The 13325-nt window shown below is 44.6% G+C and overlaps 1 protein-coding gene across 1 annotated transcript in view; it reads right to left on the bottom strand.

Moving 5' to 3' along the window:
- Positions 1-12909, bottom strand: part of LOC146182482 (A disintegrin and metalloproteinase with thrombospondin motifs 10-like) — a 60426-nt gene extending 47517 nt beyond the window's left edge. The window contains exons 1-5 of the mRNA XM_084576005.1: positions 12796-12909; positions 8275-8338; positions 6218-6402; positions 4994-5119; positions 682-910 (exon numbers count right to left, since the gene is read on the bottom strand). Coding sequence (XP_084432131.1) covers positions 682-910; positions 4994-5119; positions 6218-6402; positions 8275-8338; positions 12796-12909 — 718 coding nt within the window. The remainder of the gene's footprint in view (positions 1-681; positions 911-4993; positions 5120-6217; positions 6403-8274; positions 8339-12795) is intronic.
- Positions 12910-13325: the final 416 nt, after the last annotated feature.

Here is a 13325-nt window from a genome sequence, read left to right as displayed (position 1 = left end):
GAAAAGAGCAATAAGGAAAATGAATGAACATAGATCAAGAGCGGCAAAGTCTTCTAAACTCTCCGACCGAGCAAAGGCTCGCCGCCGCCAATGGGCACTGCGTGCTGCGTATGCAAATGTCGATAGTTCAGATACCTCAACAGCTGTCCTTCAATTTCCTGTTACCAGGCATTGCAATAATCGACCAATTGTTTTTGATGCTCAAACTACGTACTCGTTGCGAAGAAAGAGTCGTTTTTTCAGTTTCCTTTGTAGCTTTGTGGCTGTGCTTGCGGGAATGCTAATGAATAATTGGCAGGTCCCTGTATTTCGAAACGCATTTGCATTATTACTTTTCCCAAGAAATACCTGCGCAAGAAATTTTCACAGCATGAGCAGCGTGAAGCATGCGAGGACGGCGGTGTTGCCTTTATGTCTGAGTTCATAGGCCGCGAAAGGTATGGCGTTGACCAAAATTAGCCGTGTGTATACCTGAAACAAATTTTCGACACCCTAAAGATATTGCATATCCTTTATCCTCTTTTCTCACGTGCCCAGAAGTTATGTGATCCGCTGGAATATTATATCGGCGAGAGGCGGCTCCTGTCCACAAAAAAGGACATGTATATTCGTCCTCGCCCCTTGTGGTGGTGTCCTTTTTGGGCTGAACCGAGGCGCCTGGTCCCGTATAGAATGACTTACCTGCAGACAACCGGTTGTCCACAATCTTCGCCGACTTTTGCGTTTCTTGTTGCTGCGCTGACGGTGCCGAGTAGAGGATGTGGGGCACTTCTTCGGTCTCAATCAGCGCCTGCCGCTCTGCACTTCGGGTTCCATCGCTGCCAATTCCGCCATCAGGCACAAGGTGGCGCAGCCTACCGGGGACAGGCTTAACCTGGAGGGCTTCTTCGGGAAGCAGGATCACGCCCGACTGGAAACAAGGCCACAAACCACTGCAGATTGATAAAGCTTACAGCGAAGTTCGTACATGATCGCTGCTAGCTATAGTTATGGTTCTGAAGTTTTGGTAAATACGTTTCATCAAATTCTGTCGCTATTCATAGGTATTTATTACTTTCCGTTGAAACTATTTTTCGGCGCCTAATTTCTATTCTGGAAGTAAATAAATGTTTATCTGCCCTTCTATTGTAACGCGGTTGTATGTCTACTGTAAAAAATTACACACGTGACATTACATGACCCTAGAGAACACATACGGAACATCCTGCTAGAATAATGCTCCAAATAGAGAACATTACGGAAACGCGATGTCTTGTATTGAATAAAAATGAATATGTGTATTGTGATGAACTAGTCATTCGTTAGAGCCCGCTCCTTACTGCTCAGAAAACGCAAGCCTGAAAAACACATTCTAAGTTTTCGCTTCGCACAGGCATGGGAAGAAAATGAAGGGAATCTTTGACAACGCTAGCCATTTTCGCGATGCGCTCTCAAGAAGCTGTCAAGGCAAAATTCAGCAGATAAAATTTTATACGATGAAAATTTCAAGAGTTACTTTTTGAAAGATGACAGGTCGGCGAAGTGCTCGAGAAGAGACAAGAATTGAAATCTCTCTTTGCTATATTTATTGATGCTTTCTCACTGAGGCCATCAGCACTTGGTGCCAGAAGTTTTTCCCGAGAAACGAAAAGTGTTTGGAATATTCCTGTTCACAATAGCGTTCCATTTTGCATCTCGAACGAGTGATCGAGAAAGCTGCCCATACATTTCAAAATCGGCCGTCAGAGCCAATCATGCCTAAAATTGTCAATCTTCATAGCAAACCCTCGCCGTTCAGTAAGGCATTGAGTACAGAAGGCGACCTCTAGACAAACCATATTTAAATATTACGTTGAAAACGAGTATTTCTCCAGTTTCTATGGATTATACCGTTATGTAAATTTGCTTGTCTTCAGACATGTAACTACATCTCGCAAACACTGCAAAACGTACTGTTCTGTCTTCAAGGTAATCGATTGTTGCCTGAATTATTTCTAGCTTTTCACATTTCGGCCCCCGTCCTCGAGCTGTTAGGGTGCTCTCCAATAAGCGTAAGCAAACGCTTCACAAAAGGAGTACCAGTACCTGGGAACAAGATGGATAAGAGAGCGCAGACGGAACATGGACACAGAGAAGAATACAACAAGACAAGCGCCGTTTTCACAATTGGTTTATTGGGAAAAAATACGAACTCTTAAATATGAACAAGTATCCAATCGACAAAAGATACAGCCAGTTAACAAATCCACGTCTGCGCCCTCTTATCCATAATGAACAGCTTTCAACTAGCCCAACTTCCCGTTTTGCTGACCTGGGAACAACAGTGGAAAGTGGGTAAACTGGCATCCCGAGACACTTGCAGGTAGCGTGAACATCTCTATTTTAAACATTTCTGGTACACAAATGACATATGTCTTTATGAAACCCTTAAATAATCCGTCAAAACAACCATAAAATGTTGTCAAACTTCTCCTATGCACACAGCGAAAAAAGCTTGAGGCATTTAGTTCGACAGTCATTTACTGAATATAGGATGGCGAATTTGAGACGATCTCTGAAATATAGCTAGGAGGCTCGTCATACTTCGTATAAGCACCTCTTTAAGTATCCTGCTTGTATCTTGCCCTTTGGAGCTGCTGGCGCGATTATTTTATTTTCCTGTTAGACATGTTTCTTTTGTTTTCTGTGCGTTGAATTGTGAATTGCAATGAACTGTAACAGTCTGTTGACCTTGTCAATCAGGGGTGGGAGCCTCGTCAAACTACTGCGTTTGTAGCTTTTTGCTCCTACCCTAGCATTTCTTTTCTGTTCCTCAGGACAAAAATGCTGAATAAAGTTGATTTAAAAGCCCGCTGCTGGGAAAAATATGAGAAGAAGAAAACAGTGAATGCCGCCTCCTTAGAAAGAAGCAATTCCAAAGAAAGTTCAGTGCTGCTGTGTTTTTGGTTAACGAAAGTAATAAAGAAGTAGGTCAGATGATTTCTTAACGTGAAGTCAGGTTTTTTTTTCGAGGGCAACTCAAATTTGAGTTGTATCGGTTTCCATGGACTTAGAGAAATTCGCTTCTAGAGTGATGCTTCGGCGTTTATTACTAAATACGAACTAAATACGAAAAGCACAGGCCCCTAACATGAATGAATCTGTATTGTGTGCTCAAATTTAACAATTACAACGAATACGTCGGCAGAGCAAAAAAAAAAAAAAAAAAACACATAATTACGCGACCGATTGTGCCACCATAAACTGGCTCTTCCTTCTTTTAGAAACTATCACCATGAAAGCTACACAACTATTTCTTTCAGTACTCCTCCGGTCGATTTACGAAACATTACCCTTCGCACAAAGCTAATTTCTGATGCCAACATTACGAGACTGAAGCTCAGGAGGGGCGGTGAACAAGAAGCTCTGCCTCTGCACTGGGTCACATTATCGAATGCCGGCTACAGAATAATTTCAGCCAGCCTGGGGATCTGACACCGCACAGCCCACTGTTCACTGTTGACTGTTGCTTTCTGCCCTCATCAAAACGCAGCCACCGCGGCCTGGTTAGAACGTGAACACTCCGTGCACGCTAACCACTGAGTCAACACGGGGCAACGAAAGTTGGAGGGGGGACCCACACGAGCTCATAAACATCAGAGGGAGGGAAGAAGCCGACTTGGAGTCAAAGCTAAGAGCTCTAAAGGCGACAGCCTTGGTGATTGCTGACGTTCACATGAGACCCCGAACAGCAGTGGAGCTTATAGCGACGAGTGCACTGATGCGGTGGGTAAACAGGCTAGTCCAAAATGCCTATGTTTGGTACTGGATGTTCATAGAGATCTGGCTTATGAGCACCTAAATCATGCGCACAAGAAAAAGAAGGAAATTCTTTGTAATGACTAATATGGAGAGTCGTTTTGAGGGGTTTTCCTGCGCATGCCAAGGCCACGCTCACTTCTAGACTGCTGTCACTTAGTTGCGATACAACTGCCGAATCCCGCACTAACTGCATATTTGCAGCTCTTAGGATCCTGGCGGAGAAGCGAAATGCTTATATGCACAAACGTGCATCCGCACACGAGCACTTTCTTATTTAAAATGCGCACTCCGTGAGGCTTCAAAATTCCTTGCAGGGCAATTGTGGATATTTTCTTGTGACTTCCTGTTTCTCTCTGTGATTGTGTGTATGCGCTTACCGTGCTAAATCTATCCTTGCCTTAATAATGGCATGTTTGCCTCATAGTCCAGTGTGTGGGCTTCAGGCTTCAACTGTCCTTTTTGTTTGCACCTTCTTATTGTAACGCTTTCTACTTTCTCTTTAAGTTAGATTTTCTTGAATTAGCTTCCCGTAATGCGTGCATATGTTGTACAGTCAGCTGTTAATGGACGACTTGTAGGTCGTCGACGTTGACGCAGTACACCGTGTGATTGCGACCAGGAATGCCAACGGTAACGCGGGGTGATGTGATATCACGTGACTGTGACGTTACCGGCAGCGAGGAGCTGTCCAACTTTATTCCGCAGGGATGCTGATGCGCGGCTTTTTCATTTCTTCGTAAAAACAAATTCGTTTGCTCTGGTTAAACTCAGTGACACACCGTGACCATAAGAGATTTTTAAGGTGTTTTTAAGGCGTTTGCACTTGAGACTTGTTTTGTAGCTGCCAGGAGGAGTCAAACAGGTACCGAAAATTTTGCGGGGGCGAACCCTCTCGGTTCGGTTTGTTTCATCTGTGTTATATGCATGAATAAAGACTAACCAGCCAAGAAGACCGACAGAGGGGGAAAAAAAGAGAGACGCAGAAAGACAGGGGCTGGTGTCCAGCCACTATCTTTCTGCGTCTCTATTTTTTCCTGTGTGCGTCTTATTTGCTGGTTAGTCCTTCTTCATGCAAGGCACCAACTAGCCCAACAACGTGTTTTACTGTGTTATATGCCCAGTTGTGTTCACCCAGAAAGCTCTAGGAAAAGTGTCGGTTGCGTAAAGAACATTTAAAGACTCGTCAAAGAAAAAAACGCTGACAGCTACTCACGATTCCTCCGTTGAAGTCGCATTCACTGAAGGCGGCCACAACACTTCCGTTCACACCGATGTAGTGGCAGTTGGCACGCCTCCACGAAACGGGAACTTCCCTGCCATCGCGCTGTTTGCGTATGACCTGAAATCGAGAAGCAAGCAATCCTATTTGCACAGAAGGAGGCCGAGCTGTCCTTATCATATATAGTGGAACATATTAGCATTGCCATAAAATGAAACCTAAAACATGGACACAATATTAGCTGGCGGAGAGAGGATGAAGCCATAATGAATTGAAACACTTTCAAGCAATATATTCACAACACTGAATTAAAACTAATATGCGCGAGGATTCTCTCTCCCTTTCAGTTTATGTATTCGCATTTGCTGTTCCAATGTCAACTGTCTTGCCCACGTTTTATTTGACTCTGAGAGCATTTTTGAGGGAGAACGGCCTGTAAGTTGTTTTCCTCCAGTTGCAAAAAAAAAAAAAAAAAAAAAAAAAGAAGGAAGAAATGCTACCGTTGTATGCATATCCCATAGCTTAGCGCTAGTAATACTATGCAAATCATTTGCATTTTTAATTCAGCGCAAAATAATCTGCCATTTGATATTTTTCTAATTTCAACTAGAAAGTATAAATTGGTGCAGAAATTGAGAGAAACGCTGTTTGCAGCTGACGGTTCGGAAGTCTTTTTCTTCGGTGCATGAACCAACCAATAGATCCATTGATTGGTCACTCTAGTGTGATCCGGCTTTGTTGGTTCTATACAAACACTCGTCCCGTTCGCAATCTCGCATAATGCTTTAAACGACGTGATATCCCCATCAGGGAACCGATTTGCGGTGATAATCTAGTCCTTGAAATGAGGTCATCTATAGTGAGTTAAAAGTCAACGATGCCGCGGCAAATTCACCTAAGAGTAAGTTTTCGAGCCAATAGCATCGGCAGAAAAGACCCTCCTTTCAATTGAGGCACGAACAAATATTTCACCTATCATGATAGTGGGTGAGAAAGGGCATTGTATGTACGACTCAAGCACAAAAGAATTAACTGCTCAGCCCAGGGAGACGTGGACAAATGTTGGTGTTCCTCCCTTTGTAGGGAGACTAGCCTCGAGAAATGTCGCCATTGGGATACTCTCTTGCCAGTATTTTCCCCTGCGTTCTTGACTTGTAACCAACTATAAGCCCATTCTCACAAAACATGACTATAGAATGATGAATAGCAAGTATTCACATTCAGGTTTCGGGCAACAAGGGCCTTGTTCTTCTTCAAGTTCATCTCCAGGTTCTGTCCCAGAATCTGGGCGTAGTAGAGGAGCCTCTCGGGCTCCCGCCTCCTGGGGCGAGACAAGGACGCTCGCGGATTCAATGGCTCAACGTATCTTTTGAGGCGAACCTTGACCACCTGGTAATCTGGAACTGAAGAAATAAGTGGTATTAACCCCATATATTGTCAAGCTTCAGGTATTTGCAAGTACTTTATTATATCCTTTTTTGCTCGAAATGATTTTCTCAGGACCGACTTTTAAGGCGAAAGCATTTAATGGCTCATACTGTCAGCGTTCGTTCGAGCACACTATAGCTGTGAATCAAATGACGTCATCACCCTAAACCGAAACTAACGTCATCAGATCACCAGAAATCGCACCTCCATCCCCTTGGATCCTGAGCCGAGCACTTTAACCAACTGCGCCACACCTGGGATCGTGAAGTGCACCTCATAATTCTCCGTGTGTACTGTGAGGATGATAGTTAAGTAAATCCTGTCGCCGCCGGAAATCGAACATCCATCCCTCGGATCCCCAGCTGAGTGTTTTAACCAACTGGGCCACGCCCAGGATCATGAAGTACACATCATAATTCTCCTCGTCTACAATGAGGATGATAGTAGCGATGACAGTGATGCTGCAGTTAGGGATGACAATGAAGCCATTAGCCATGATACTGACGGTGCATTTAGTTGCTAATCATAATGACAGCAAACGTGATGCACCGTGTGCGCCAACAACACCCAGGCCTTGGCATTTCTACAGTGCAGATTCCACAGTGCTCATGGAATTTGTTTTTTCATTTGTACATCTCGACAAGTTAGGATACTAAAAAATGGGCTATCTATCACGTGTGGTAAACCTTCAAACGTTTCACATCGACGTTAAGATGACGTTTCTCAAAACGTGGGTTTATTTTATCATGACGGTACGAAAGTTTTATTTTCTCTGGAAATTACAATGCAGTCATCGGCGCCAAACGTTTTGACTGCTTCGAGAGAAGACAGGTGGCTCATTCCGTACGTGGACAAGGCGCACATCTGAACCCATATAAACTTGCACAGAACATGTTTAGAGCGTTTTAAATTTGGCCAGCGGTCGCGAACGTTTTCACAATAAAGCGCTGGTACATACAATGCGCTTTCTTACGTGTAGGACATCAGCCACGCATGGATTGAAATCGGACACTGAGCACAACTCCATACTTCTTTATCGATTTGTTAAATATTGACTATAAACAATTTTATGGAGAAGTCTACGTTCATACGGCAACAAAAGGCGAATTTACTGCTTAGAAAATTGAATTCAGTAAATAAATTTCCCTCCACTCGATTCAAACTCTTGGCCGTGGTGTTAGACTGGTTTATTCTATAACCACATGCCCATGACGTCTACACCGGTAAAGGACTCAGTGGCTCGCATATTTAAGTGGATAGTTGTGTCACCTTGCCTGCGAAATCCCACACCCAAAAAATTTTTGTCGCTGCACAGCAGTTTCAGCCGAGCATTCGATAAGTAAAGACATTATTTGGATTTTATTTTTTCAAGTTTTGTACCTTATAAGCACTTTAATTACCGTCAAATTGGACTGTATTTTTTTCTTTTCTTACTTTTTACAACGTCGTAATATTCCGATAAGGACTAACCTCGATTTTTGTTCTGGGTCCCTAAGGTCAACTCTTCTTATTCATGTGGCATATAAAAGAAATATGAATTGACAGTTACTTTTTTAGATAAAATCTAACTGATGAAGCTAACTCAGCATATCACAACGAAGATCTAGATATCACCGAATCACTCCGGAGCAATATAATTCGGAAAATAAAAGTGGTTTCATTCAACAGAGATATCTGGACCATATCTTAATTCTAATTCACTGTAACGCGTCTCTCACAGCACAAATCAAACTTAAATAAATAAACGAAGCAATACAAAGTGCCCGAAACCAGCGTAGCCGTTGTACGAAGCCATACAGCTACTCTGAAGACGTGCTGTCCGCAATACTGCGTCAGTAGCGACTCACCGTCTGTGTGGGAGTGGACGGAGAAGAGGTCGACTAGCTCCGCAGGACTTAGTTCCTTGTGTATCTGAAAAAAGTGCGCGGTGTCATTTTGAAATGAGACCCTGAAGTCTGACGCGTCTTTCTTCTTTTCCCTCAGCTTTCTACAAGAGTGGGACACAAACACGCCATCGCAGTCTTACACGCGCTTTCGAGGTTTTATCATAAATTGCAAGCGTCTATTTCTTCACCCTAATACAGCCAATTGAGCAACCTAATATAAGAAGCAGTTGACAACATTGCTTTTTTCGCCGTAATTTCGAGCTTGGTTTGAAATAATTCTGCATACAAAATTCATTTGCTGGAACTACGAGATGGATTAAGCGGTGGTATCAAGTACAGGTTATATATTGCTAAACTGTGTAAAAACATAGCACCGCCGGCTTAATTCCAATAACGAAGGTTTCAAATTTGGAAAACGTAATTGATGAGAAGATATGCGATTGATGCGAATTGAGTAATGGGAAGACACATAACATCCGCCATTAAGGCTGTGACACGAAAGCGTTAATGGCTCCCGTGTGCTGATTCCCATTGAAGATCCATTCATTTTGCAATTCGCTTGATCGGTTTTCTTATTGGCGCCTCTATTTTTCACGCATACTTACTAGCATGCGGTCTTAAGAAATCCCATAACGTGATAGACCACTCGACCTAGATGTAAATTCCCGCTTTAACGAAGCCGCACGAACATGTCTGCGTGGCCTAGGGACAGCGTGTCTAAGTCATGAGCGAAGGGTCTTTCCTAAACTGCTGGATTCAGATGTCGGCCATGCATCTCAAAGGCGAAGCCTGATTTGGCAGCGCTTGCCATTTCGGCCATGGCACGTGATCCCGCGACGTCCTTTTCTTTATTTTTTCTTCGGGGGCAGAAGGGGGTTGGAGGCATTCATATTTCATTTAGGCAGGTGTTGGAATGGAACGTTGTTCCTAAATCTCGTCAGACTGAGGTGCTTTGATACGACCTTATATTCACTAAGGAAAAAACCGCTATCTTTGCTTCACACCACTTCACTTTCATGCCTTAGAGGTCCCCAAAATTGATTTCCTACATTAAGCACTCGGTCTCACATTTCATTCTAGGCACAGAGGAGACAGGTACGAATTTTCTGTGGACAAAGCGTCGCTAGACGCCATCCGTCACGCATCTGTTCTCGCCTCTGCGAACGGCAGCAGCGGTGGCGGCGGCTGCTGCGTGTCCCCGCTGCCCGACGCTCTATCACTTTCCCGTCGCGCGGTGGCAACATGTCACCCACCGTAAGCCCGTCGACGCGGTTGACGGCACGACGCGTTCAAGATGACGGGCGACGAATCTCATTAGCGTTCCTCTCCGAGCCTCTCCCTCTAGCGGGCACCGCAAAGCCCGAGCACGCACGCACAACCGGGCGGCAAGATCCGCGGGTCGTCGACATCTCGGTTCGGCGGGCACAGACAAAAAGGCTAGATAGAGTGCACCCTGCGAAGAGTCCCGGGTGGTACTCGTGCACGACGTCCTGCTGTTCGTGCCACCCGTATGAAGCCAGCCCTTTTGCAGATGCATAGAGTCATCACGGAAGTGGCAGTGGTCGAGCAACCTATTCGTTCGATCTGCGGAGCAACCCCTTCACCACCCTCCGACCGCGTCGACTAGTCCACACTCACGAAACTCCTCACCCCCCTTCACTTCCCCGAGAAACCAGACCGGCTGTAACGAAGTCGAAAGTGAAGAAGAGCAAGAGTCATCGGTCGGGCTCTGAATGACGAGCGGTGGCGCGCGAACACGGCAAACACGACGCCCGGCAAAGCGCGGGGCGACTACGACGATGTTGTCCTTGGTCCCCGCCGGGTGAAGGAGGCACGCGTGTCGATGGCTCTGCCGATAGTGTGCCTGCAGCGCAGGTTCAACGCTCTCCGCGTCGTGTCCCTCCGTGCTCGTTGCCGGCTTGCCCTTTTCGTCCGCTCGGCATGCGGGCCGCCTGGACTGCGACGGTTGCGAAGCACGCTTATGAGCCAGGCATGCGGGACGATGCAGGGCGTGCGGGACATGCCTTGCTTCACTGACCTACACGTTCGCTGGACTCTTTCTCTCCGTTGAAGACGCTCAGCTGGTCCCCTTGTCGAAATCGAAGGGAACGACCAGTGTGTGCATTAAAAGAGCATTTTATTTTGTATTTCTCATAAAAAGCAGAAAATTAATTCACAATGTTATGCACCGTGAGGAGAACAGTTTAGAAAACGGGCGTGCTTTTCGTATATACATATGCAGTAATTACTAATTGAACGCACATAGTGCCTTGTTGTTTTTAATATTGAACAGAGGAATATACGAGGAGAAAGCTGAAGTGTTGACTTTCGCCAAATCCTTACTGTATTAAAAACTTTAATACGTTAGTGTTAGCGTGCTGCTAGCTTTTAAATTTAGACAAAAATAACTCAACAAAATCCCTGCCCATTTCACTAAAACCAAATGAACTCAATTCCGGCTACTTTCATTCAGCCACAAAAGAGACTGTTTAACCAACCTCTGCTAAAATTTTTAAAGATTGAATTTTTTTTTTTTTTACTTATTAGGGCGCTTTATTCCTGACGGTGTTGCCAGCAAGGCTGTGCAGCCCACCATACAGCTCAGGTGAAATTATGGATAAATAATTAAACTTTAGCTTTTGCTTTTAGTCCTTTCATTTAGTGAAAAGTCTTGAGGCCGCTGTCAATAAAACCCTTACCAACTTCTAGATTTTCGAGAATGTCAATGTCTTCTCATATGCAGCGCTGGAAATTTTATGGCCACCCATGTACCTAATCCTAAATGCCTGGCCGGAAAGAGCAATGTCCACGCTTGTAAGCGCGCTTCGTACTGGGGCAGTGGTGTCACGTGCATTTCGCGCAGCGCTCAGGCGAGTAACGCGACAGGCGTGCCACATTATGACGTGAACAAGTAAGCGTAGCTAAAACTCTATAGTTTCGATTTCGCTGGAGCGCTGGACTTCGACGGAAGTGGCATTTCTGGAAATCTAAAAATTGACTTGGATGCTAGTTACGTTTGACAAGAAATATCTCAATAAATGACCATTTAAGTGTATCGTGCTCAGAGTCAACAATTTAATACCAATCATCTTGTTAGTTAACATGTTCAAGGTGCATTCCAATGCACACTACAGCTGACAGCTCTGTGCCGAAGGAAGCTGTCTACTATTCAAAAAGCGTACATTTAAGTCCTGCTATGTTCTAAATGAAACATTCTATGCAAACTAATAATTTATCGAGAAATTAATCGAAAGTCACTTACATTCAGCGTTTTCTAAGACATCTAACGAGATCAAGTACTCAGAAGCGCAATGATGCTTTGGATTTATTCAATCCAGTCACTCGACTAATGCCACAACTTCTGTCATGGGTGGCTAGTAACTAGACACTTATATTACTTTTCCAGTCGCTGCATTTATATTCAATTCCAGGCTTTAAAAGCAGTAAACGGTCGCATCGTTGCGGATCGCAGTTTCTTTGCTATGCTCTTTCCTAACTTGTTGCCTAAACCCTAGACAAGTTGTTTGCCTATATGGTGAAGGTGGAGTGACCTATGGGCACCAGGTACAGCAAAAAACAAAAAATAAAGCAGATACAGGAAACTTCCAAGCTTTTCCTCGTTCCGCGTATGAAGTCAAAGTTATCCCTGCGTCACAGACCACGTGACCGAGGCACCTTCTCGTCACAGGCGGAGACCACCCACGGTGCTTCGATCACTGCTAAAGACGCGGACGACTGTGTCAATTGCTGAATTTTCATTCTTTTAGACTTTGAGTATGGCTCACAATATGCACTGAAAGCAAAGAAACTGCTGCCGGCGGGTGTTACAAAGCACTGGATCTAGGCTTGCGTTACCAAGAAAGCGATTGGGGACTTAATGGACAATGATTGTACCAAGCGCAAGGTTGCAAATAACGAAACAAAAAGCGCTTGCCAGCAAAAAAAAAACAAACAAAAAAAAACATGGAAGGTGGTTAGAATGATGTGTATATAGATATGTGACTTATGAAAATAAATTGTCATGTGACTAGCGGCCTTTTTCAGAAGTACAGAGGCTCAGAGGTTTGCTTCTGTGCCCCATTGAGTGAGCCGTCCTCCTGAAACAGAGGCGAAGCAACACCTTCGCCTCTCCGCAATCGTCTTCCGCGTAAGCTACTAAGACCTTACTGCACGGCTTTTTCTACAGCACCCTTCTAGGTATTTTCACTTTTAGCTTTTTTTTTTTTTTTTTTTTTGCCGACGCCGTAGGAACTTGCAACACTATCTTCTACCCCCACTTTCCTCCCTTCCCTCACGGCGCGGTTCAGGTGTCCACAGAGCAAGTGTGACAAATACTGCGCCTTTTCCTTCCTCTGAACCAATTATTATTAATATTATTCAACGTTAAACAAACAGGTATTTTCGAAACTAAGTTCATCCTCGTGCGCGCAAAGTGACCGCTCTGAGAAAGAGACACGTAGTACGCCCGTTCACGGGACTTACCGTTGGCCGCGAAGATGAGGAGGCGTGGTCCAAGCACAAGATTGCGAGGAATACTGATTGGAGCACACGGTTGAACACTTGCGTCGAGTAAGCTGGTTGGTGTGGAAAAGCCATGTTGCTTCTGGGAGCAGACCGGTTGCTGTGCGGCCCTGAAACCGACGTTATGAAAGCTAGGAGCACTGGGCACAAATCGAACTAGGCCTCCTGTGCCGGCTGGTGACCACACTTTAACGGCGGAGTCATAACTTTCACAGAAAAAAATAAAATAAAAACAAAGCCGTTACAAACCGGAAAAAAGGTGAAAATGAGGTACAGCTGTTGGCGACACTAGAAGAAATAGCGAGAAGCGAGTTAACTATTGAAGTCCTCTGCAACCTTTACAGTGGATCTGTGAGGCTATAGACTACGTCTCCATTCAGTTCAAGATGGGAATCACGGAGTCTTCTTCTAGTGTATACGTGATTAATATTTTGAACTAAAAGGCGGAAAATGGTAGGGACAATTTTCAGCAACAAATTAGCGTCTTTCGT

The sequence above is a fragment of the Amblyomma maculatum genome, chromosome 8, assembly GCF_055883805.1.
Source record: "Amblyomma maculatum isolate TAMU_Amacu chromosome 8, ASM5588380v1, whole genome shotgun sequence".
In the NCBI taxonomy this organism is placed as follows: domain Eukaryota; kingdom Metazoa; phylum Arthropoda; class Arachnida; order Ixodida; family Ixodidae; genus Amblyomma; species Amblyomma maculatum.
The sequence above is the reverse complement of the archived record's forward strand: the minus strand, read 5'-3'. Positions and strand labels throughout refer to the sequence as shown.